This window comes from Aethalodelphis obliquidens, unplaced genomic scaffold (genome assembly GCF_003676395.1).
Source record: "Aethalodelphis obliquidens isolate GAN/ISIS:26980383/991018 unplaced genomic scaffold, ASM367639v1 scaffold3, whole genome shotgun sequence".
Taxonomy (NCBI): domain Eukaryota; kingdom Metazoa; phylum Chordata; class Mammalia; order Artiodactyla; family Delphinidae; genus Aethalodelphis; species Aethalodelphis obliquidens.
The window spans coordinates 49,423,308-49,446,545 of NW_020837947.1; the positions used below are offsets into that span (position 1 = coordinate 49,423,308).

The window sequence follows — 23,238 nt, forward strand, 5'->3', positions numbered from 1 at the left end:
AACTTCTTTATGCATTCCTCTGTCAATGGACGCTTAGGTTGCTTCCTTGTCTTGGCTATTATAAATAGTGCTGCTATGAACATTGGGGTGCATGTATCTTTTTGAATTAGAGTTCTCATCTTTTCTGGATATATGCCCAGGAGTAGGATTGCTGGAACATACGGTAACTCTATTTTTAGTTTTTTAAGAATCCTCCATACAGTTCTCCATAGTGGCTGCCCCAATTTACATTCCCACCAGCAGTGTAGGAGGGTTCCCTATTTTCCATACCCTATCCAGCATTCATTACTTATAGACTTTTTGATGATGGCCACTCTGACTGGTGTGTGAGGTGATACTTCACTGCAGTTTTGATTTGGATTTCTCTAGTAATTAGTGAGATGAGCATCTTTTCGTGTGCCTGTTGGCCATCTGTATTTCTTTGCAGAAATGTCTCTTTAGGTCTTCTACCCCTTTTTTGATTGGGTTGCTTTTTTTTTATATTGACTTGTATGAACCATTTGTTTATTTTGGAAATTGAACCCATGTCAGTCGCTTCATTTGCAAATATTTTCTTCCAGTCCACAGGTGGTCTTTTCGTTTTATTTATGGTTTCCTTTGATGTGTAAAAGCTTATCAGTTTGATTATGTCCCATTTGCTTATTTTTGCTTTTATTTCTTTTGCTTGGGAGACTGATCTAAGGAAACATTGGTCCAGGGACTCCTGTGGTGGTCCAGTGGTAAAGAATCTGCCTTATAATGCAAGGATGTGGGTTCAATCCTTGGTCAGGGAACTAAGATCCCACATCCCGCACACCACAACTACTGAGCTCATGCGCCTCAACTAGAGAGCCCACGTGTGCTGGAGCCCACGCACCACAACTAGAGAGAGAAAACCTGCATGCCACAACTAGAGAGAAGCCCGTGTGCCGCAAAAAATCCTGTGTGCCACAACTAAAACCCAACACAGCAAAAATAAATAAAATAAATAAATAAAAAGAGGGCTTCCCTGGTGGCGCAGTGGTTAAGAATCCACCTGCCAATGCAGGGGACATGGGTTCGAGCCCTGATCTGGGAAGATCCCACATGCTGTGGAGCAACACAGCCCATGCGCCACAGCTATTGAACCTGCGCTCTAGAGGCCTCAAGCCACAATTACTGAACCCGCGTGCCATTACTACTGAAGCCTGTGTGCCTAGAGCCTGTGCTCCGCAACGAGAGAAGGCACTGCAATGAGAAGGCTGTTTACCTCAATGAAGAGTAGCCCAGCCTTGCTGCAACTAGAGAAAGCCCGCGCACAGCAACAAAGACCCAACACAGCCAAAAATATAAAATAAATTTTTTGAAAAATTTAGGGAAAAAACAACATTGGTACAATTTATGTCAGAGAATGTTTTGCCTATATTCTTTTCCAGGAATTTTATAATGTCATGTCTTATACCTAAGTCTTTAAGCCATTCTGAGTTTATTTCTGTGTATTGTGTGTGGGACTATTCTAACTTCATTGACTTATATACGGCTATCCAGCTTTCCCAACATCATTTGAAGAGACTCTTTCTCCATTGTATATTCTTGCCTCCTTTGTTGAAGATTAATTGACCGTAAGTGTGTGGGTTTATTTCTGGGCTCTCTATTCTGTTCCATTGATCTATATGTCTGTTTTTGTGCCAGTACCACGTTGTAGCTTTGTAGTATTGCCTGAAGTCTGGAAGGGTTATGCCTTCAGCTTTCTTCTTTTTGGCAACAGGATTTTAATCTAGTTGATTCTATTTCTTTTTCTGACTCTTTATGTTTGTTTGGTTGTTTCCTGGTTAAGTCTTTTTTCATGCTGGTTCTGATTTGTACACAACCACTAATTTCTCATTTGGTGGCAGCAATGTTGATAATATAGATTTTAATGTTCTTACTGTCTGATCTTTATGAGGTCTTTATGACAGAATATCTGATTGTACTTTATATTTGTCTTGAGGATTTTGTTATCTTTTGTCATCTGAGATACATCTTCCCTTTGCTTCTGGGTCTTGAGACATTGATTTAGTCAATCTGATAACTAGTTTCAGTAGTAAGTTGGGAAGTTGTTCATATCATTCCCTACATTACTGATTTATTTTATTGTTGCCTAACCATTGATGATATCCTCTGTGCTGTTTTTCATGTGTGTGACACTCTGAGTTCAAATTAATTAAGAAAAAAATATTTTTGTGCCCACAGGAATGGAGAGCAGCCACTGGAGATCTGGAGCTGCTACCATCAGCCAATAAATTTTTTGTACTTTAATTACATTTGATCCATCTGTGGCTAATGTTATAAAACTAAGATTGTTGGTTCTTTTTGTGTATTTTTAAAAAAGACTCTTTTCCTCTTTGCAAAAGGAAGGCACAGCTTTTAACGATAGTCTGTTTACAATTATAACTTTCTCTCTGAAGCTAAATTTCTCTCTTCCTCAGCATGCTATTTGAGATTAATAGGTCAGAAAAGTTGTACTCACTATATAGGGATATCTAAGTCCAATACCAGATTTACCATCAAAGAGAATATACACAATGGACAAAATTAGAAATTATTTTCACATGGTTTTAGAGCAAAGGGTAGAGAGAGACTTTAAAGGTTTTGTTTGGTTTGTATAACCATTCTACAAATGAGCCTGAATTTATATATTAATAATGCTGTCTTAAAACAACTATATGTCTCTTTCCTGATCTTATCACAATGTGATTGAATAAGAGTGATTGCTACTGGCTTGCCTAGAAATTCATGACCACTGCAAGAAATCTAAAAAGCTCTGGGTGTATAACTTTTACCCTCTCTCCTCTCAAAAGAAAATAAGAAAGCATAAATACACAAGTGAGTCAAGTAAAGATGTGAGAAGCAGCTTGGTGTCCAAAAACAGGGTGTTAATAAACCTAAAGTTGTGCCCCCAGCTCAACCCACGATCTGATTGAACAGTACTACAAAAATAGCATACACACAAAGAGAGAGAAGTCCAGCTATAAACTCTCCAGAGCTCTTTTCATAGCTTTCCCATAAGATTAATATGTTTATCTGTTAAGTGAGGGCATATATTTTCTGAGCACCTTTGCCTATTTCTGGAGCGGTGGTCCTCAACTGGGAGTCATTTTGATCCTTTTCTGCTCTGGGGACATTTGGCCATATCTGGATACATTATTGGGTGTCACAATTGTGTTTGTGTATGGGGGTGCTATTGACGTCTAGTGGATAGAGGTCAGGGATGCTAACTATCCTGCAACGCACAGGAGAGCCCTCCCAAACAATAAATTATCTCCTTAAAATGTCAATAGTGCCAAGGCTGAGAAATCCTGCTCTAAAGAAAAATTAGATTATAAGTCTCTTAAATTTAATTGCATTCCTTTTTTGATTGACTTACAGAGACTACAGAACACTTTTATAAATTTAAAATAGAGAACTCAAGAATTTTTAGAAAGGGAAGAAAACATCCAACTTTCATTGCTTTAAGTGTTGATTCTTAAAAAAATATTTCTCTTAATGAAGCCTATATGCAGAAGGAAAAAAAAACTTTTAGCTATGAGTTAAATCAATTGCCTTGTTTACAGGTTGACAAAATAAGTAATGCAATGTAAATTGACAGAGGAGAGAGAAATATTAATAAACTTTATTACTTTTAAACTTAATTTTAAGAGCTCTTAAAAATTAAGTATAAAAAATAGAAATAGAAAATACGAAGTTCAAAAGTTTGTATTTCTAATCAAGGTGAATCCTTGAACAAATTCGACTAGCTTAATAATGCTGTCTTAAAACAACTATACGTCTCTTTCCTGATCTTATCACAATGTAAATTAAAATGTTAGCATACTAGTATAACTCATGAAAGGCTTGGGTTTGTTTCCACAAACCCAAAAAACCAAATTAATTAAACTTTATAGAAATTTTTCTAATTTTTTTTTTTGGCTGCACCTCTCAGCTTGTGGGGTCTTAGTTCCCCAACCAGGGTTCAAACCCGAACACTTGGCAGTGAAATGGCTGAGTCCTAACCACTGGACTGCCAAGGAATTCCCTCTAATTCCTAAACTAATATTAAATTGAGTTAATCATTTAATTAATAATCCTTGGATACAAATTACAATATCTAAGCAAGTCATTTGTGGAGAATGAACTAAATACTGGGTCAACAAACACAGTTTTAACATATCCCTGGCTTTGCTTTTATACACTGTAAGTGACCATTAATTAATAGGTTGAAAAGATATATATGAGAAACTGAGATATGTTGGTATATTCCTTTTTAAGAAATGTAAAGGAATATTTATGTGTCTGTAAAGAGGTGTATATGCAAAATGATGAATTTTTATTTCCCATGGTAAATATCATGGGAAAAGGAAAATGACTTTGTCTTAAAGTAAAATTGTCTGGTTGTGCCAGAATGTTAGCTAGATGTAAATGAATTTATTTATAAGATGAAGGAAAGACTTGTGAATCCTACTCTATAAAATATGGAGGGCATCCAAAAGAGTAGAACTAGAATTTGGATTTTCTTTTCTGTTAAATTGACAAATTAATCTTTGAGTATATGTCTACTTGGAACAAAAAGCAGTTAAAAAGTATTTAGTGCCCAAATAGCAGAGGTTTCTTGTATTACCAAAATACTCTTGAGAGCCTAACATTTTGTGCTTTTGCCATACCTTTCAACTGTTTGTTTAAACAAAAGTTCCTCTGGAGAACAGTATAGAGGTTCCTTAAAAAACTACAAATAGAAATACCATATGACCTAGCAATCCCACTACTGGGCATATACCCTGAGAAAACCATAATTCAAAGAGTCATGTAGGGCTTCCCTGGTGGTGCAGTGGTTGAGAGTCTGCCTGCCGATGCAGAGGACACGGGCTCGTGCCCCGGTCCAGGAAGATCCCACATGCCCGGAGCGGCTAGGCCCGTGAGCCATGGCTGCTAAGCCTGTGCGTCCAGAGCCTGTGCTCCGCAATGGGAGAGGCTACAACAGTGAGAGGCCCACGTACCGCAAAAAAAAAAAAAAAAAGAGTCATGTACCAAAATGTTCATTGCAGCTCTACTTACAATAGCCAGGAGATGGAGGCAACCTAAGTGTCCATCATTGGATGAATGGATAAAGAAGATGTGGCACATATATACAATGGAATATTACTCAGCCATAAAAAGAAACGAAATTGAGTTATTTGTAGTGAGGTGGATGGACATAGAGTCTGTCATACAGAGTGAAGTAAGTCAGAAAGAGAAAGACAAATACCGTATGCTAACACATATATATGGAATCTAAGAAAAAAAATGTCATGAAGAACCTAGGGGTAAGACAGGAATAAAGATACAGACCTACTAGAGAATGGACTTGAGGATATGGGGAGGGGGAAGGGTAAGCTGTGACAAAGTGAGAGAGTGGCATGGACATATATAGACTACCAAACATAAAATAGCTAGCTAGTGGGAAGCAGCCACATAGCACAAGGTGCTTTGTGACCACATAGAGGCATGGGATAGGGAGGGTGGGAAGGAGGGAGATGCAAGAGGGAAGAGATATGGAAACATATGTATATGTATAACTGATTCACTTCGTTATAAAGCAGAAACTAACACACCATTGTAAAGCAATTATACTCCAATAAAGATGTAAAAAAAAAAAAAGATGTGGTACATATATACAATGAAATATTACTCAGCCATTAAAAAGACTGAAATAATGCCATTTGCAGCAACATGGATGGACCTAGAGATTGTCATACTTAGTGAAGTCTGACAGAGAAAGACAAATATGATATCAGTCATATGTGGAATCTAATTTAAAAAAATGATACAAATGAAAGTGAATGACTGAGATAATGTTATCAAGAATAGAGAGACAAAAGTCAGAAGTAAGAGTTGATTTACAGAGGATATTAATTAATATAATATGATATTGAATTGTTTATAAGATATCTAAGTGAAGTTTATCTCAAGAAGATCTGATTTTTATTAACTTCTATGTTTGTTTACTTTTGTCAATAAAAATGGTTCAAGGGAAAAAAAAAAGTTCCTCATCTTTGAAAAAGTTCCCTAATAAGTATCATTACTTGATGCTTAGTTTATTTTAAATATTGCCTGTAAACTTTATTTAATCGCTTACTCATATCTTTTCTCCTCTGATAACATTTTTTGATATTGCATTTCCCAAATTCAGTCCCCAAATTCAGAATAAACAACTCTTTACTATGTCTTTTATACCAAAGTTGTCTTTGGGGTCTCCTAAACAGCTGCCAGACAGCCACAAAGGTTTGCTCATTTATCCTATAAAAGGAGTGTTAAAAATGATATGTTCGATATACTCCAGATTATTTATTAGCTCAAAACTTCTGTAAAAGTCATCCTGCTTATCAAGTCCTCAATATGAAAAGAATTTGCAAATCAGTAAGAGGAGTTTAACTTAATTGCCTTTAAGTAAAATGCATTAATATAAAATAAAGATACTTTAGTAATTGTGTAACTTTCAGGTTGGACAGAAAAATAGTCATGTCCATCTACAAAAATTGGCACAAAACCTATTTTTAAAAATTAATTTTTTAAAAGAAATATTTTGTTTCCAGTTGACAATCCCAAGATGTTTTATGGGATAAATGAAAAGAACATGGAGACTACTTAATGCCTACTCTGTCCATAATATAGTTTTTCTCTCAAGGTAATTATTAACTAAATCCTCAGAAAGTGATTATGTGTTATTTCAGAAAAAAGGGATTTCACTCTTCACTATTCTATCATTGTTGGCTATTACAAATTAACATGAGCCACTGAGTCTTGTCATCCATAGATAGTTTCTGCTTTTTCCTTACATTTGCCTAGTCTTAAGTCCCTATTATGAGCTACACAGACCAGAAATTGAGTCTTCTGGCAGAAACATGAAAATAGTGAAAGCCTCAGTAAAGACTTTTATCATACTCATAACTGTTGACTCTACAGGGAGTAGACTCATGGAAGCAGACTTTTCAGTATAAGCTGATGTCAGCATGACAAACAAATACCTGTCAGACTACCAAAGATAAGAGTCAGGATTTCTAGGATTCTTTAAATCCAGAAGCAGATAACTTTGTGAAATAGACTGCTTCACCCAAAATCAGAAAAACAAGAATTATTTACCCAGGAGTAAATTAGTTAATTATGACTAATGTTCTATATCTAATGGACATATAAGAAAAATTCCTTTCTTCTTTATTTCAAACTCTCTATTGGCCACACTTGTATAAACTGGAATGAAACACTCTTTAAATGGCATCATGTTCCAACAGAGCCTTTGGAATTCAGAAAAAAAATTCTATGAAAATTCTCAGTATAGCTTATAAGTAATACATTATTAGAGAAACATAAAAATTATGATTCTGGAGAAAATGACATAAAAAAATATTCCAAAATAATAAAATTGGTTAAAATTACACAAAATACCTTTACTTAGTTCCTTACTTTTCATGGCCATGATGCTATTTTACATAGGTTCCATAAAAATATTCTCCTTTCTGCAAGGCAGTTACTTAAAAATTGCTTTTGTAACCATGGCCATGTCTCAAATCTCATTATTAAACAAGGTCCAAGCAACTTGCTTGAGGTGAACTGGATGGTTCTTGGTTCCTGGTCTTGGTATATGAGCTGATAAGAGCAATATTTTACATATAAAAGTAATGACAACCATATGAACTTTACAAAGCCTTCAGACAAAGTTAACTCCTAAATTTTAGTATCATGTGACTCTAGTTTTATTAACCAAATTACAAGGTTTTTGTATATGTGTGACCTTTCATCAATTTACATAATAAAAACAAAACATCAAAGTAATGATATTGAATCAGAAAAACACTAAACAAATTTATGTTGTCAAAGCCATGCCTTAGGAGGAAATTTGAAGGCAAAATTGACACCTTAACCAGAGTAAGCAATGCACATCACATTCCAAAATCAGAAAACGAAATAAAACAACACTGTGTAGTAAAGGATTAACATAGTCTGTCTAGGCTGTGTAAACCTTTCACATTCTGAAGAAAGATTTCACACTTGCTCAATTCCTGGGAGATAACCTCTAAGCCCTTGGAATATTCTGCCTTATAAAAACGTTTTTAGTTTACCTGGGAGTCTTATGCCCTGCCAGATAATCTATGCTAACAATGTGATTTATGGTGGGGGCGTTCAGACATTTAGTATCAGCTTAACCTCTAGAGGGGATGGAGACTGAAGGTCAGTCACATGTGCAGTCAGCCATGCTATGTGACCAGTCCACAATTTAAAAACCTGGACACCAAAGCTCAGAGGAGCTTCCTTGGTTGGCCATACTCCAAGCATACCACACATCGTTGCTAGAATTAAGTGCTGTTTGAATGACTTCACTGGAAGAGGACAAGTAGTAGCTCATGCCTGGTGTTTCCTGGACTTTGCGTTATATCCATTTTTGAGTTGCTGATTTAAATTTGTATCTTTTTGCTGTAATAAGCCATAACCAAGAGTATAATAGCTTTTCTGAGTTCTATGTATTCTTTAGTGAGTCACTGAACCCAAGGGTGACCTTGGGGACCCCTGAAAACACACTTTGCAACCCTGAGATAAAGTAATATCATCAAAAACAGTCAATCGGTCTGGTTTTTGTTTCCCCAGTAAATGAAACCTTGAGTCTTTCCTGTAAGTTATTCTCTGATAAAAACAACAGTATCCCTGATTTTGGCAATGCTGATGTCTGAAGATATGTGATGACTTTTTTGGATATGACAATTATGTGAGAAAACTGCTGTTTTCCACCTTGAAGAGAGTAACTGTAAACTTGGTGACCTTGGTATTTTTGTAAGTTATTTTTTTCTTTTAAATACTTGTCATATCTTTAATTTGTGAAAGCTATCCTTCTATAGCTTGGACTCCCTTACAAATTTTGTTTGCATATAAACTCCTTTTCTTTTCTGAATGCTTTAGTCTCTGAGTGGTTTATGTTTTATTTCAGTCAGTGGTAATTTGTATCAATAGTACTTTAGTAGACTGATTAAGAGAATCAAACTTCACTTTCTGCGGAATATCCATAGAAATGCTCAGAAGTGGCTCTGAGAATTAGAAATCACAGGAAAACATTCTACCTAAATACCAAAGGCACAGCCCTCACTCTACTTGAGAGCTATACGGTAAAACAACAAAGCGAAAAGGACCCTCTCTGAAAATTTAGCTTAGGTGCCCAATATTTAAATCACACCACAAGACAGAAGCATAGTATGTAATAATGATATAAATTCTTCCAAGTTTATCAAACCAAAGAGTTATATACATAAAATCATAGAATAAGTTTTTAAAAGACCAGTTCCTTTTGAGATTAAAGTAAAACATAGAACTTCTTAACCTAGAAATAATTTCTTTTAATTCTGGTACTGAATTTCCCAGCTTTAAATTTGTGGCTTAGCTTATTTTGGGGAAAATGAAGGTAATTTTTTAATTTTATGCTCCAACATTCAATATTTAAGATATTAATAGTGCTATTCTTTCACATGTATTACATAGTTGGGGTTTAGCTATCTCTGAAAATATATTTTTAAAGTATTAAAGGTACTTTTTCTTTTGCTAGAAATTATAAATTATAAAACCAAAAATGTTCCATGGAATTCTCAAGAGTGTTTTAAAATTTAATTTTAAATGGGTTTCCTGTGTACCAATAGGGTTTACGTTTTGAATAACACATTTGTGAAGTTAAAAGAACCTACAGTGATGGAAAGTGAAATACTTTCCAATTCAGCAAGAAGATTCTGGACAAGTGCCCTGTAAACAGCAATCTTATATTTCAGGCAAGAAATGATTCACATTCTGTACTAGTTCAGTAATAGATTTTTCTGAGAAATACCCTACAAGTCAATGTACACTTAACTTTTTTGTGTGTGTGTGGTACGCGGGCCTCTCACTGTTGTGGCCTCTCCCGTTGCGGAGCACAGGCTCTGGACGCGCAGGCTCAGCGGCCATGGCTCACAGGCCCAGCCGCCCTGTGGCATGTGGGACCTTCCCGGACCAGGGCACGAACCCGTGTCCCCAGCATTGGCAGGCGGACTCTCAACCACTGCGCCACCAGGGAAGCCCTGTACACTTAACTTTAAGGAAACTAACCAAAGAATATCTTCCAAGGTTTTTCAGAACTTATCCTAAAATTTACTTAATCAGATTAAACAAAATTAGGTCAAAAGTATATTATTTTAACTACAACTAGAAGGTCTGGCTCACATTACAATCCTCTTTTCATAAAGACTAAAATCTATTTAATGATTTAAGCACCTTTAATAATTTGTAGTGGTGAATAAACTTTCACAAGTGACTAGAATCCTATTATAATGAACATCATTCTAATGTTCACTTCCTTATGGCACTTCTTCCTATGTTCTGACCATAGCCCAGAGCTGATACGGCCATGAAGAAATATGTTGAAAAGGATATCAAAAGTCACAGAAATACAGCCTCTCAGTTGGTAGTTAGTTCATTTAATGAAGGTATTTTTCAGGTAAGATATTTATATATTCCCATTCACTCATTTAAAAATATTTTATCAGCTCAGTAAAGTGACATGTTTTTAAAGAGTGTCATGTGGGTGGTACATCAGGTTTTAAATTTTTTTTACTGTTGTTGACTGTTGATGCTCAGACAAATAGGGTTTGTCAAGGGATAAATTTTTGCTCATTTCAGATTCAAGACATGCACACAGTTTTTCTCCCACAAATCTCATTTCTTTATGCATTTTAAAGTTGTCTCAAGCACCATACAGAAAAAATTTCTTTCCTATCCATAAGACCCAAGCTTGGTTAGATTCCACACAGAGGCACTGTCTAGATAGAAACAATGGGTGAGGAGTAACAGGGCCATTTGTTAAGGAATTCATGTTGAATATATTTATTTGTATCTACATTAGAAAAACAACACTCCTCTAATGTAGGTTGGCTAGTGTTTTGAAAAGAGTATTCTATAGACCAGCAAATGTAAATACCGTTACATTTAAAATGGGACTTCTATCTGTAGAACATACAAAACAAATTTGAAATGGTATTTCTGGGCTAAACAGTAGTCTGCCACAAGCCATAGCAGGGGATTTCAGAGTATTCCTGGTTTTATTTTATTTATTTTATTTTATATTTATATATTTGTTTATTTAGGCTGCGCCGGGTCTTAGTTGCCACATGCGGGATCTTCCTTGTGGCATGTTTAGTTGCGACATGTGGGCTCTTAGCTGCGGTATGCATGTGGGATCTAGTTCCCGGACCAGGGATTGAACTGGGCCCCCTGCATTGGGAACACAGAGTCTTACCCACTGGACCACCAGGGAAGTCCTCAGGAGTATTCCTATTTTAAACTGGCTATCTCACTTTCCTCTACAACATCTTTCAAATTCATTCCCTTTGAACATTTATTAAGAGCTGGCTTTTTCTTTTCCAAATAACATTTAGGACTACATTTTAAATTATAATTCAGTACTCACAAAGTTTCATGAAACACCACTACCTTCTCTATGTGTGATGCACTCTGATAGTTTCAATGCTATTCTATATTATTTTCAAAATGTTGGTAGTGACCCACTAAACTGATTTCACAATCCATTAATAGGATATGAGCTACAGTTTGAAAAATATTGACCTGGCCTAAGTGATAAGGAAGATGAAGTATGAGGAAACTGAATGGCTTAAATTCATAAGGAAAGTGACTGGCAATCATTTGCATAATTCTGTGCAAGTCAATAATTGGCCTCTGGAATATAACTTGTCTCTATATTATTTTTCTGTTGCAGTCTAAATCATTATTGCTTGACTTTTGCCCCCCTCATTCTCCACTCGCTTCCCATTTACTTCCGTGTTTCATACCCATTCTTTCTACTCATGTCTTTGAATTTGATGCTTGTTATGTGGCAGTACTTGTTTGAGATTACTAGGTGAACTGGTATCTTCAATCAACAAGCCTATAGAAAATTAAGAATCCGAGACCAATTCTGCCATATATATAAAGATAGTGAATGAAGAAATACAAACAGGCCAACTTTATCTATCAATGGTTGAAAACAAAGGTTTGGTAGACAAATATTTTTAGAGCATCTATTCTGTGCTGGTCATTATACCTCTGTGTCACCTATTGCTTTTTTTCCTTGTATGTTTATGTATAAGTTTTATCTCCCCTATCAGACTATAAGCAACTTGAAGACAGAATCCATGTATAATGCGTCTTTGAATCTCCCATAGCAACTAGCAAAGTATCTTGAGATCAACAAATCCTTGATTATTAGAGATCAATAAATACTTGCTGAATGAACAAGTCAAACACACCAATACTACAAGTAAAGAACTACCTTGGTTCTCAAACCTCTTCCTCTTAGCATCATAATATCAAAGAAAGCATCATTCTGAGTGCCTGTTGTCTGTGCCCGCAAAGAAACAAATAATAAAATACTGAAGTATTCTTAACAAGTGGTTATGTAAAATATGATCACATATCCTTAAAAGATGAAACAGCAGAATAGCTGAACCGGTGCCTGAAACAGCAGTACCTGACCCAATATGATCACTCTGGATGAGACCACATAATAAGGTTAATGTATTTTCATGAAATGTAATTATTAAATATTTATTGAGAGGCTACTTGCACAGGGCAGGTATTATGCTAGGTGCTGGGCTACAGCGGTGAGCAAGAAAGAATCTTGCCCTCAGGGAGCTTTCAGTCTATGGGAAGACAAACAAACAAATGATAACAAGAAAATGTGCAAAGTGCAAAGATAGGAAAAATATCCAGAAAAGGCAGCTAAGCCAGAATTCGGAGCAGGTAGGGGTGTGAAGAGGAGGCTTAAAGAGAGCTTCTTAGAGGCAGCAGTTAGTTGAAACTTGAAGAATGAGGGGAAGTTAGACAAGCAAAATCTGTGCAGAAAGTATGGTGGATAACTTCATCTTTATTTTAGAAGATTATTCTAGAAAGCTGATTATACCATTCATAGAACTTTTTATCTTCCTTTGACAGAAAATTCATAATGCCCAACATTCCACCTCCAACCTGGATCCAGTCTCCCAACATTACAGACTGTTGAACTGGTCATTTACAAGTCTTATATTGTCAAAAAAACCCACCTCAGAGCATAAAGTAACAAGAGATCAATTTGCTTCTCTAATATTTTCTGTTAAAACTGTTAAACACATAAGATACAATGGACCGTGCATATATAATAAAAATACATTTCTTCAGTGGAGGTGTACTGTTATAATTCTAATGATTGCCTATGGCATCTAGTAGGCTCTTGCACCAAATGAGAATGCAATGACACTGTACCCATAAGGAGAACACTCCCAAAAAACCCACCAGGAAAAAAATCCACCTGATTCTTTAAGTAAATCATTTACAGCTATACTCAAAACAAACTCTGGTCTAGACAATATTTTAAAACTTTAAATTTGCAATTTTGTTATGTCTAATTCTCCTTATGTAACAAAATACAAAAAAAAAAAGGAATTAAAGGAGGAAAGTTACATGAAAATAAGTATGAAGAAAAAAGCTGAGGCATTGGCAAGGTCTATTTAATTACCAAGAAGTGAATTTATTTTCATATCAGTGACAAGTCAATTATTTTTATTTATCCTCATTTTACTTTAACTAAAAGGTGCCATGGCACCCATAAAGAATTTTTTTAATCTCACAGATGCTCTTATGCCTTAGATAGGTTTGTCTTGTTATACATCTGGGAGTCGGCTTATACTTATCTAAACTTCACATACAATTAAATGTTCTCCGTAGGTACAGCTTTAGTTACAGCTGAATAGAGTTCCAGGAAACCCCAGTAGGAGTTTCACTATCTACTCTACACCAACAATGGCAGCTGGTGCATTTTTGGCTACAGTGAGCACTCCTTCCATTGCGCATGACCAACCCACCTTTTCCCCTGAGTTTGATGTCTCACAAGTCAAATTTTAATTTAACTTTTGATGTTTTATCATGGGTTAAGAATACTACTTTATAGTTAAAATTTTATTTTTAAAGTAAGAAGGCTATACAAAAAACTCAGAAATAATTTTCAAGCACACCATCCTAGCCAGTTAGCCCACTGCATTAAGTATCTCCTTCTTTAATCTTATACTGCTAAAAACTGAGCATTTCCCTCCAACCCTCCTACCTTTAGCTACAATCTGATAAAAATGGCTATGTTGCCAATGACCCACACAAGTACAGTTAATTCAAGACCCCAGCTCCTATTTCCAGGATTAGAATAGTCACAATACCTCCTGCTTCAGACACTCAAACTTTCTAGTTTCAGTTTCATCAAAGTTGAGACCTGTCGTGGCTAAAAAGTTCCAATTTCATTTTTTTCAATTTCTGATTAAATAAAAAACAAACAAACCTGTTTTTACTTAAGTGAACAAAATCTATGATATCCTACCGAATTTCTGCTAGGCAGAGCACAGCTGCGGGGTTGCTACAGCAACTCTTGTACACTGACCATAGACTGCCCCATCCAGGAAGGAAATCATTTGCTCCACCCCCTGAGGAGTCAAAGGCAAGCAGCAGGCTGTGAGCAGAGATACATTTTGAGTTCAGTAATTGTGATCGAGCAACGAGAGACCATTCCTTATTGTCTTTCCTAATAAATGTCACCCCAACAACACAAACTCCAAACCAAGTTGCTGTGTGTGATTATGTATTTCTGCACCATAGTAGGACTATATTCTTTACCCACCCCCCCACTAGAAACCTGAGCCAGGAAACAAGTCAAAGCAATTTCCTCCCAGGCACATAGAAAAAGAAAAAAAAAAAAAAAATTAGAATATTCTCACTTTTTTGAAGAGTACCTTTTGGCTCTTGCTTTCAGGCTCTAACCCATGCAAACTTAGGTTCTACGACAATTTTTTCTTTTTTTTGGCTACTCAGATTTAACATTTATTGAGTTTTTATTCAGTGCCAACACTTCTGCTGGGTGCTTTGACATGTTATGTCATTTAATCTCACAACAATCCTATGAAGTAGGTAGTAATATAATCCCACCTTTACAAGTAAGAAATGGAGGCTCCAAAAAGTTATTTGATCGCCCAAACTACTAAGTGGCAGAATCACAACATGAACCCAAGTCTCCTAATTCTGAAATCTATGTTTTTTTCTACTACACTACACTGATTTTGCAAGAAATGTCTCAATTCTTAATTGAAATATTCAAGTGTTCCTTAAATGAATTTAATTTCTTATGGTAATTTGTTTTAGTAATACATTTCCAAAAGTAATGACTTCAATACTGATAAATCTATCCAGCCATTGTCCTAAGTGCATAGAAAACAAAGGCACAGAAAGATAGGGCTGCATTAATAGTCCTGGTGAGTTTTTTGCTAAGTATAAACTACAGCACTCACATTCTTTTTTTGTTTTTTTTTTAAGCATAATTGAATTTTATTTTCTTTTTATATAGAAAAAGAAAAAAATGAAATTTATACATTATTACTGAACACCAGCACATTTTATTATTGATGATTTGAGATGTTTGCTTTGTAAATTAAGACTGAAGGTTAACACACTGGGAATGAGCACTGTAAGCAGATATAGAGGGTGTGTGTGTGTGTGTGTGTGTACTGTAAATATATATATATAATATATAAATATATATTTATATATTATATATATACATAATCTTGTAAGAAAGGAAACAAAGAAATTAGCTCCCATATGAAATATCAAATATCAGGCTTAAACTGGCCTAGTACATAGTTTTCTAGGATTTATGATTATGATTCACTAAAGTTATATGATTTACTAATGTAAAGACCTCAAGCTGTTAGACATATTCTCAAGAAAGAAAAAACAAACGAAAAACAAACAAAAATAACCTACAACAACAAAAAAACAGTGAACTTAGTACAGAGCCCTGTACATAATAAAATGTTTGGCAAATGTTTGTTAAATGCAAAGATCTTCAAGAGTTACTGTGATGCTGGTAGCCAGCCAGTGTCCCAGGTATCTACCCTCTCTAATTAGCTACAACAAAGCCTGCTCTTTTCTGCCTCCTGAGGTCAGCCCTTTGGTGAGAAGGGAAGAAAGGTGCACAATACGAAACAGCTTAAGTGGAATACTGACAAGAGGGAAAAAGAAGCCAAATATACAAAACTAAGAATCTAATTTATCTTATGCTACCCAAGTCCCCTCCAAATCTGAAAAGGCAACTGCTCCCAGGCACTCAGAAATGGGAGGAATGGATTATTGTTTGGGTGAGGTGATCGGCTGGAAAAAGCCCTGAAATATGTTTCAAAATATTCTGGGCTACTGTATTCCTGATTCAGGTGGTATGTTAAACAACAATGTGCATATGTCTGCTCTTTGCCTTATTTGATGACATTAACAAAGCAGCCAGTCTAGCAGTAAAGCTGAAGTATCTCTGGAATAGGAAGGGAAGAAGGGGAAAGGGAAAAATCTTCAAACCTTTGAATTAATTTTACTATTTTTTTTTTTTTTTTTGCGGTACGCGGGCCTCTCACTGTTGTGGCCTCTCCCATTGCGGAGCATAGGCTCCGGATGCGCAGGCTCAGCGGCCATGGCTCACGGGCCCAGCCGCTCCGCGGCATGTGGGATCTTCCCAGACCGGAGCACGAACCCGTGTCCCCTGCATCGGCAGGCAGACTCTCAACTACTGCGCCACCAGGGAAGCCCTAATTTTACTATTTTTATAACATGCATCAGGGTCGTTTGCTGTAGTCCTGATTGAAAAATGTATCAATAATCATCAAGTCATTGTTTTAGTAGGTGTGTAAAGGTCATTTGTTACTGTTATTCAGGATGTAACAATAATGACTTTATCTTTAAAACAGTAGATGGTACTGTGAACAGATTGTCACAGGGAATTGCCAAGATATAGATCAGTCTGGGAGTTGGTGGCAGGAAATTAGAATGAGATACAGAGCAAAGTGTCAACAGCAGCAAGTGTGCATATCTGCCATTTTTTATCAGTTTTTTTTTTTTTTTAAAGCAGTGAAGAGGAGACCTGGATGAACAGATCTCTAGAAAAAAGAGAGGAAATTCCTGAAGAATGTATATAGAATAGTGGAATTGGATTCACAAAAGGAGACATCATCTAATGGAGTTAAGTTCAAGTCTTTCCAAACTTGGAACACATGCAAAACCTTAATCCAACGTTAGATTTTTAAAAAATGTGTAAGTAACTTCAAATTAATTGTATAAGGCTGTCTTAGCAATGATCATTTATGTTTTTATATATAAAATGACGAATATATTAAGCAAGCATTCAAAGTAGTTTATTCAATGTTCTAATATTATTCTTTAAACAGATGAAGGAAATCAGAAGTTAACACTTAGAAAATGTATGTCTCCCTATGTAAAGAATCAAGATTTCAGTAGAAAACAGTATCATAGAAGACAGCCACGATTCAGTTAGTATGAAGCCAAGATTGCTGAGAAGGTGCAGTTCATGAATCAAAATTAAGGGTAAAATCAGGAAATTGAATGACTAATACCAGAGAGAGGAAAGGGTCTTTGAAGGAACTAAGCAAATATGATCTTGGATAGATTATCTCGGCACATGGCTTTCAAAGGGAAGGACAATGGTTAGGAAAATAAGGAAAAAAAGGAAGACCGTGAAACAAGATGAAACTCTGAGATAATGATGGAAATAACCTGAAGAAACGTCAATTTTAACCTCTGTTCTACAACCACAGTTTCCAAAGATTTTATTTTAGATGATGGTGATTATTATTATTAAAACAAAACTTATGCTAACTAGAACAACTTTACCACTGCTTTCTCATTCTCAAATTCTCTATTTGATTCATTTCTGGTTAATTAGTTTCACCTTCTGTTGGAGTTTTAGGTTTTGGTTTTTTTTTAACATTTATATTGGAGTATAGTTACTTTACAATGGTGTGTTAGTTTCTGCTGTATAACAAAGTGAATCAGCTATATGCATACATATATCCCCATATCTCCTCCCTCTTGCGTCTCCTTCCCACCCTCCCTATCCCACCCCTCTAGGTGGACACAAAGCACCGAGCACTCACATTCTTGAGGAGAAAAGGCAAAGTTGAAAAATAGGTAAGGTGATGAAACTGAGTTTATACGAAGCAGTCTGTGACATCTCTGGGGCTGAAGGTGCTGTAAAGGGAGAGGGAGTGAAAGTGGGTGAAGGACAAATGTACTATTTGAACCAAAGGGAGAGAAACTTTTATCTCAGCCATTAGGTGCTTTCAAGGACAATTCCAAGTATAAATGTGCCGATTTTCAGTCATCTCCCCACTTCAGGTATGGAGAGGTCTTCTAACAGCACCTCTTCTCTCAATGAGACTGAATCACAGTTTTCCTCCTCCCCCAACAGAGGGTCCACAATTACCCTCTTTCTCCTACACACACTTTTTGGGATTTCCTAGGAGGATATAAGGACTGTCTTTTAAAAAATTGCTTTTCCTAGCTCCCCAAGATGTTGATCTTTTTATTCTTTCACACCTATAGCTTGAACATCCCCCCAGCTGTAGATAAAGATGTACCTCCCAATTCCTTCGGAATCACCATCTCTTAAACTGCTACCCTATCTTCTGAGTTCCTCACTTCCGTTATGCCTTTTCTGTCAGTCTTCTAGTTCTACTTCAGTTGATGACTCCAGTTCTCTAGTTGCCCCAAAGGATTCTGATGAGAAACCAAATAAGTTCAGAAGAGTTGTACTAGTTTCCATAGGCTTCTGGAAAGATAGGTCAACAAATGTAAATTTATTATAAAGCATATATGTACAAAGAAATCTCTTATGGCACCACTAATCAAAATATCAAAAATATAGTTACAAAGGAGTAAGATCAAAAAAAACAAAGCTAGATTTGTAAAAGAGAATGGGAATAGCAGAGGAAGGCTTCCACAGCTGAGTTACTGTCATCTAAAAATTAAGTAACTATGGGTTCCTATTTGTAATTGTCACATAAAAACTTGGGCTAAAGGCCTCTTCCCAAAGCTTTTCCCTTTCCAAAAAAGAAAAACATTTCCCAGCTCTAAAACAAGATAGGGAGGAAGCACCAGGAAAGTTAAAAGACCTTTCCATACTCTGTTAATTTTATATTGGTTCTTAAGGTTCCAAGCCTACTAAATGAAAAAGTGTTATGGCACTTGTATCTCAAATTTAACTCAGTTTTAAATATCATCAGTCTAGTATAATTTTTTAAATTTATCTTAAGGTATCTGCAAAGTGAACAATGTTTCTAACACAAGATTAGGTACTTCAGTCAATAAGAAAAACAAGAAAGCAATCATTTATTATTTGGGGCTCTTAGGAGGTCATTAGGCACTAATTTTAAAATACTATAATTTGACACTTTATAGAGGCTAGAAACATAATTCAAAATTTCATAAAGGTATATTAAATTAAAACCACTTTAGACAGTTCAATATCTCACTGACAAAGTTCATTTAAGGTGACAGTTTTGCTACTGTGTTACTGTTCCCACATGATATCATCTCTTCTCAATTTCATTTGAAGATTATGGACTCGTATTGGACGAAAGTTGCTGTTTTTTTGAGGAGAGTTAGTTAGCAAACATTTTCTGGGGCTATTTTTTATGTTCTTTGATCCTTTATAGTTGCTATCTTCTTTCTGAATAGCTGAAGCTTCACTTATCTTCAAATTCTGAACTTTTTGCTGCAGTTTGCGGACCTGGAGAGAAAAAAATCTAACATTTTAGTCAAAAATATACTTAAAATATACCTTACAGTAGATGGATTGGATTGATGGTTTAAAGATTACATGAAATTAAAAAGTTCGTTAAGTCTTTATTTATTGAATACCTATTACATGCCTAACACTGTGCTAGTTAGACAGAAATATAATGAATAAAACAATCTTTGCTTTCAAAGAGTTTACTGCTCTTATTAGTGAAATCAAAGCATATATGTGACAACTAGAGAATAATTCAAGCCACAATAACTTTGAGTAGGACAAAAAGTATATATCTGAGAAGGCTAAAAGTAGGACAAGATCAATGTGGGCTGGAGAAGCTGAGAGGAAGGAATGTTTATGTAAGATATGAAATGGGAAAAATCTGGAGAACAGGGAGGTGAGAGAAGGACCTTTCAGGTGACATTAACAATAAAGCAAAGATTTGATGCTAGGAATGGACATCAAGTTTATAGAGTCTATATATATATATATATATTTTTTTAATTTAAAGTATTCATGAATTTAAAGTACTACTGAATGCCAGTTTAAAAAAAAAAAGGCAAAGGAATAACTTTATCTCATTGAGGAGTATCTAGTAGTGACTGGGTAGACAGAATTAAACAAAACTTATAAACTAGTCAAAACCTATTTCTTCGAAGTCCAGTCCATTACTCAATCTTTTTTAAATTTTTAAATATTTATTTAATTGAATTAATTAATTTATTTTGGCCAGGCCACACGGCTTAGCTCCCCAATCATGGATCCAACCTGTGCCCCCCTGCAGTGGAAGCTCCTCAATCATGGATCCAACCTGTGCCCCCTGCAGTGGAAGCTTAGCTCCCCAATCATGGATCCAACCTGTGCCCCCTAACCACTGGACCGCCAGGGAATTCCCTCCATTACTTAATCTATTTCACTTAAGCACAGCCTAATTTGTAGAGCTGGTCTAGACATTGGCTAAGTATCTGGTGTTCTATTTGTCTAAAAATGCTTGAAATTTTATACTGCTATAGTTATTATGGAATATAAATAATATTTTCAAAATATTATTTATGTACACACTTCCTAAATTAAAAAAAAATGACTATTCTTCTATTCCTTTCAAGTTTCTCCTGTGTGATTCTAAGAAAGTATACAAGTTATATAATCTTCACCCTAACACAATCATACAAAAATTTTACTTACTATAGACTTAAAAGCCAGTGAAGTGAAAATGTTTGCTTCAAAATTTCATTTCCTTCTTTCTTTCTTTATTGGCTATAGAAGAGTAAAGGCAGTAAAATTCTGCATTCTTTATTACTTTCCTATAAAAGTGGGGAAGGCTTAATTGTGAGGTTAATATATCACCAACTTATATGAATGCTGATTATTCCATAGGCAGATAGCTACATGATATGACCTGAGGGTTCCTGGAAATATTTTCTCTGCTTTCTGTTCCAGTAGCATAATCATACTAAGAATGGAGTCATTGTCTTGGGATAAAATATAATATTCCATGATTTTTTCATTAAAATATTAAAACTGTTATGCCATTCTTAGCTGTTAAGAATTTACACACAAGGATAGAGTCCCCCTCATCACCCCTCTAGAGCTAGCTGAGCACAGGTCCCCAGCGAATGGAACACAGCATAGCTTGTTCTGGGAAACTGGAAATAGCAGTCTTAGAGTTGGGGTACTGCTTCAGAAGCCAGGTTTATATATGCACTAGACACCTGTTGACATAAGGGGCTTCATTAAGGCATTAGGGAAGAGAGGGATAAGGGAAAAGAATGCTAAAAGGATAACTGGGAGAGCTGTAAAGCAAATCTAGCCTACCTCTTAATTTTCCCAAACTTATTTTTGAATACATAACTAAACTTTCTTTTCTTTTCTTTTTTTGGCCACACCATGAGGCTTGCAGGATCTTAGTTCCCCAACCAGGGATTGAACCTGGGCCCCAGCAATGAACGGGCTGAGCCCTAACCACTGGACCACCAGGGAATTTCCCATAACTAAACTTCCTTGTTTCCTTTTCTTTGTATTATCTTGGAGAGTTACATAGGAGGCCATGTTATTTCAATGGACAGATGACTCTATAATAAGCCTAAGGGATTCCTATCTATCATCTTTTCTCTAAGCCATACATACAGGCCTCAAATTTGGAAGGTCATACAGAGATATAACACTGAATCCAGATACATTATCTTTTCATTAAAATCTTTTACTAAAGCCTCTTACATTGTCTTGATGCTTCATTAATTTAGAAATTTGTTCTCCTTTAATTTCCATTTTCTTGACTAAATGTTCTAGTTCACATTCTATGTTTTCACAGACTGATTGGCTTTCAGTTTCTTTCATTTGATTCAGAAGGTCTTGGTACTCCCTATGAAAGAAAAGCAAATATCAAGCACTATTACAATTTATAGTATATGTCTTTGTCACAATTAGACAATATTCTGTTCAATCATAAATTTTAATCAGAGTTAAATATTAACCTTCAAAGACAGTCTCTTTCTGTAGGGTTATCAAATTAAATCTATGGTAATTATAAACAGGCTCTTATGATTTGAGATTAGATATATTTAGAAATATATTAGACTTAGGATCTTAAAGAATCCTAAAAAAAAGGTCTGAATCCTTGATGTTTACAGTTAAATGTAGTAAAATATTCTGATGTCCTTAGCTAGAGGCATTAAGGGACTCTTTTTCATTCCAAGTTTGGAATTCTTAATGTAGAATCTGTGGAAGAATTCCAGCTATAGAAGTATTTGCCTGAGAAATCCCTAGATTTGGTGATAGCCTACTCAAAGAAACACTGCCAATAGAACTAGTTATATCTTCTACAGAGGTCTTAGTTCAACTAGCTGACCGCCCAAATCACATATTTTCTGGACTTTTTGTTGAATATATATTTAAACTTGAAGCTTAAAATATATATCCCATACAGAATATTGTTTACTATGGATGCTTCAAACGTGTAATGCAGACCAGCCAGAATCTAAAACAAGAAATTGCTTTCCTATTTGTCTAATGAAATCATTCATTTAACTAAAAAGATTATAAAAAACAAATGGAGAATCTTTCTTACTAAAGGATTTGTGAGTTACAATTTAAGGTCACCAGACTCCATTTGTTAGAATGACAGAAATATCTGTCTATCAGTTCAGATCTTGGGAATACAGAAACACTTTAAATTGGAAAAAGTAGTAATTACACATAGATAATTAAAATGCAATTTAAATACAACAAATATAATGAAAAATCAATGACAACAAATCTGCAGATCAAAATAAATCCAAATGGCTAAGTAAGACTTTTAAGAATTTATAAGTGGCACTGTTTGAAAGACTGAGAAGAAAAAAAGATACCTAAATATCTTGCTCCTTCTTCTGATAAATACTTACATAGTCATTTGGTCCAGCTCATCTTGCATTGCCATCAAAAGTTCAGACAAATTGTTACAAACGGAAATGGACCTTTCTGAGTCAGAAGGTACAGCTTCACATTGAGAAGTTGATTTAGAAGGCTTGTAGAGACATCTAGGTTCAGAAACTTCAGCCAGTTTCTGAAGGATATGTGGCCTGTAATGTTGCATTGTCTGCAGGTTTGGGGTACTTGCATTCCTGGAATGGCCTGCACTGGCAGACTTCGGGGGAAAA

The 23,238-nt window shown here is 35.5% G+C and overlaps 2 protein-coding genes across 5 annotated transcripts in view; both read right to left on the reverse strand.

The window, feature by feature from the left end:
* The window catches only part of LOC113610794 (uncharacterized), a 72,013-nt gene extending 53,549 nt beyond the window's left edge, over window positions 1–18,464 (reverse strand). Inside the window, exons 1-3 of the mRNA XM_027089204.1 lie at window positions 18,447–18,464; window positions 17,964–18,057; window positions 14,354–14,482 (exon numbers count right to left, since the gene is read on the reverse strand). The gene's annotated coding sequence lies outside the window, so the exon portion shown is untranslated. The remainder of the gene's footprint in view (window positions 1–14,353; window positions 14,483–17,963; window positions 18,058–18,446) is intronic.
* A 180-nt stretch (window positions 18,465–18,644) lies between these two features.
* Window positions 18,645–23,238, reverse strand: part of CEP57L1 (centrosomal protein 57 like 1) — a 61,652-nt gene continuing 57,058 nt past the window's right edge. For 3 of the 4 annotated variants that reach the window (XM_027089177.1, XM_027089181.1, XM_027089196.1), the window contains 3 exons: window positions 22,984–23,225; window positions 21,818–21,962; window positions 18,645–19,597 (listed from right to left, as the gene is read on the reverse strand). In XM_027089177.1, coding sequence (XP_026944978.1) covers window positions 19,379–19,597; window positions 21,818–21,962; window positions 22,984–23,225 — 606 coding nt within the window. In that variant the 3' untranslated portion in view covers window positions 18,645–19,378. Of the gene's footprint in view, window positions 19,598–20,877; window positions 21,313–21,817; window positions 21,963–22,983; window positions 23,226–23,238 lie in introns of those variants that run through there. The other variant, XM_027089189.1, reaches the window with a different exon arrangement.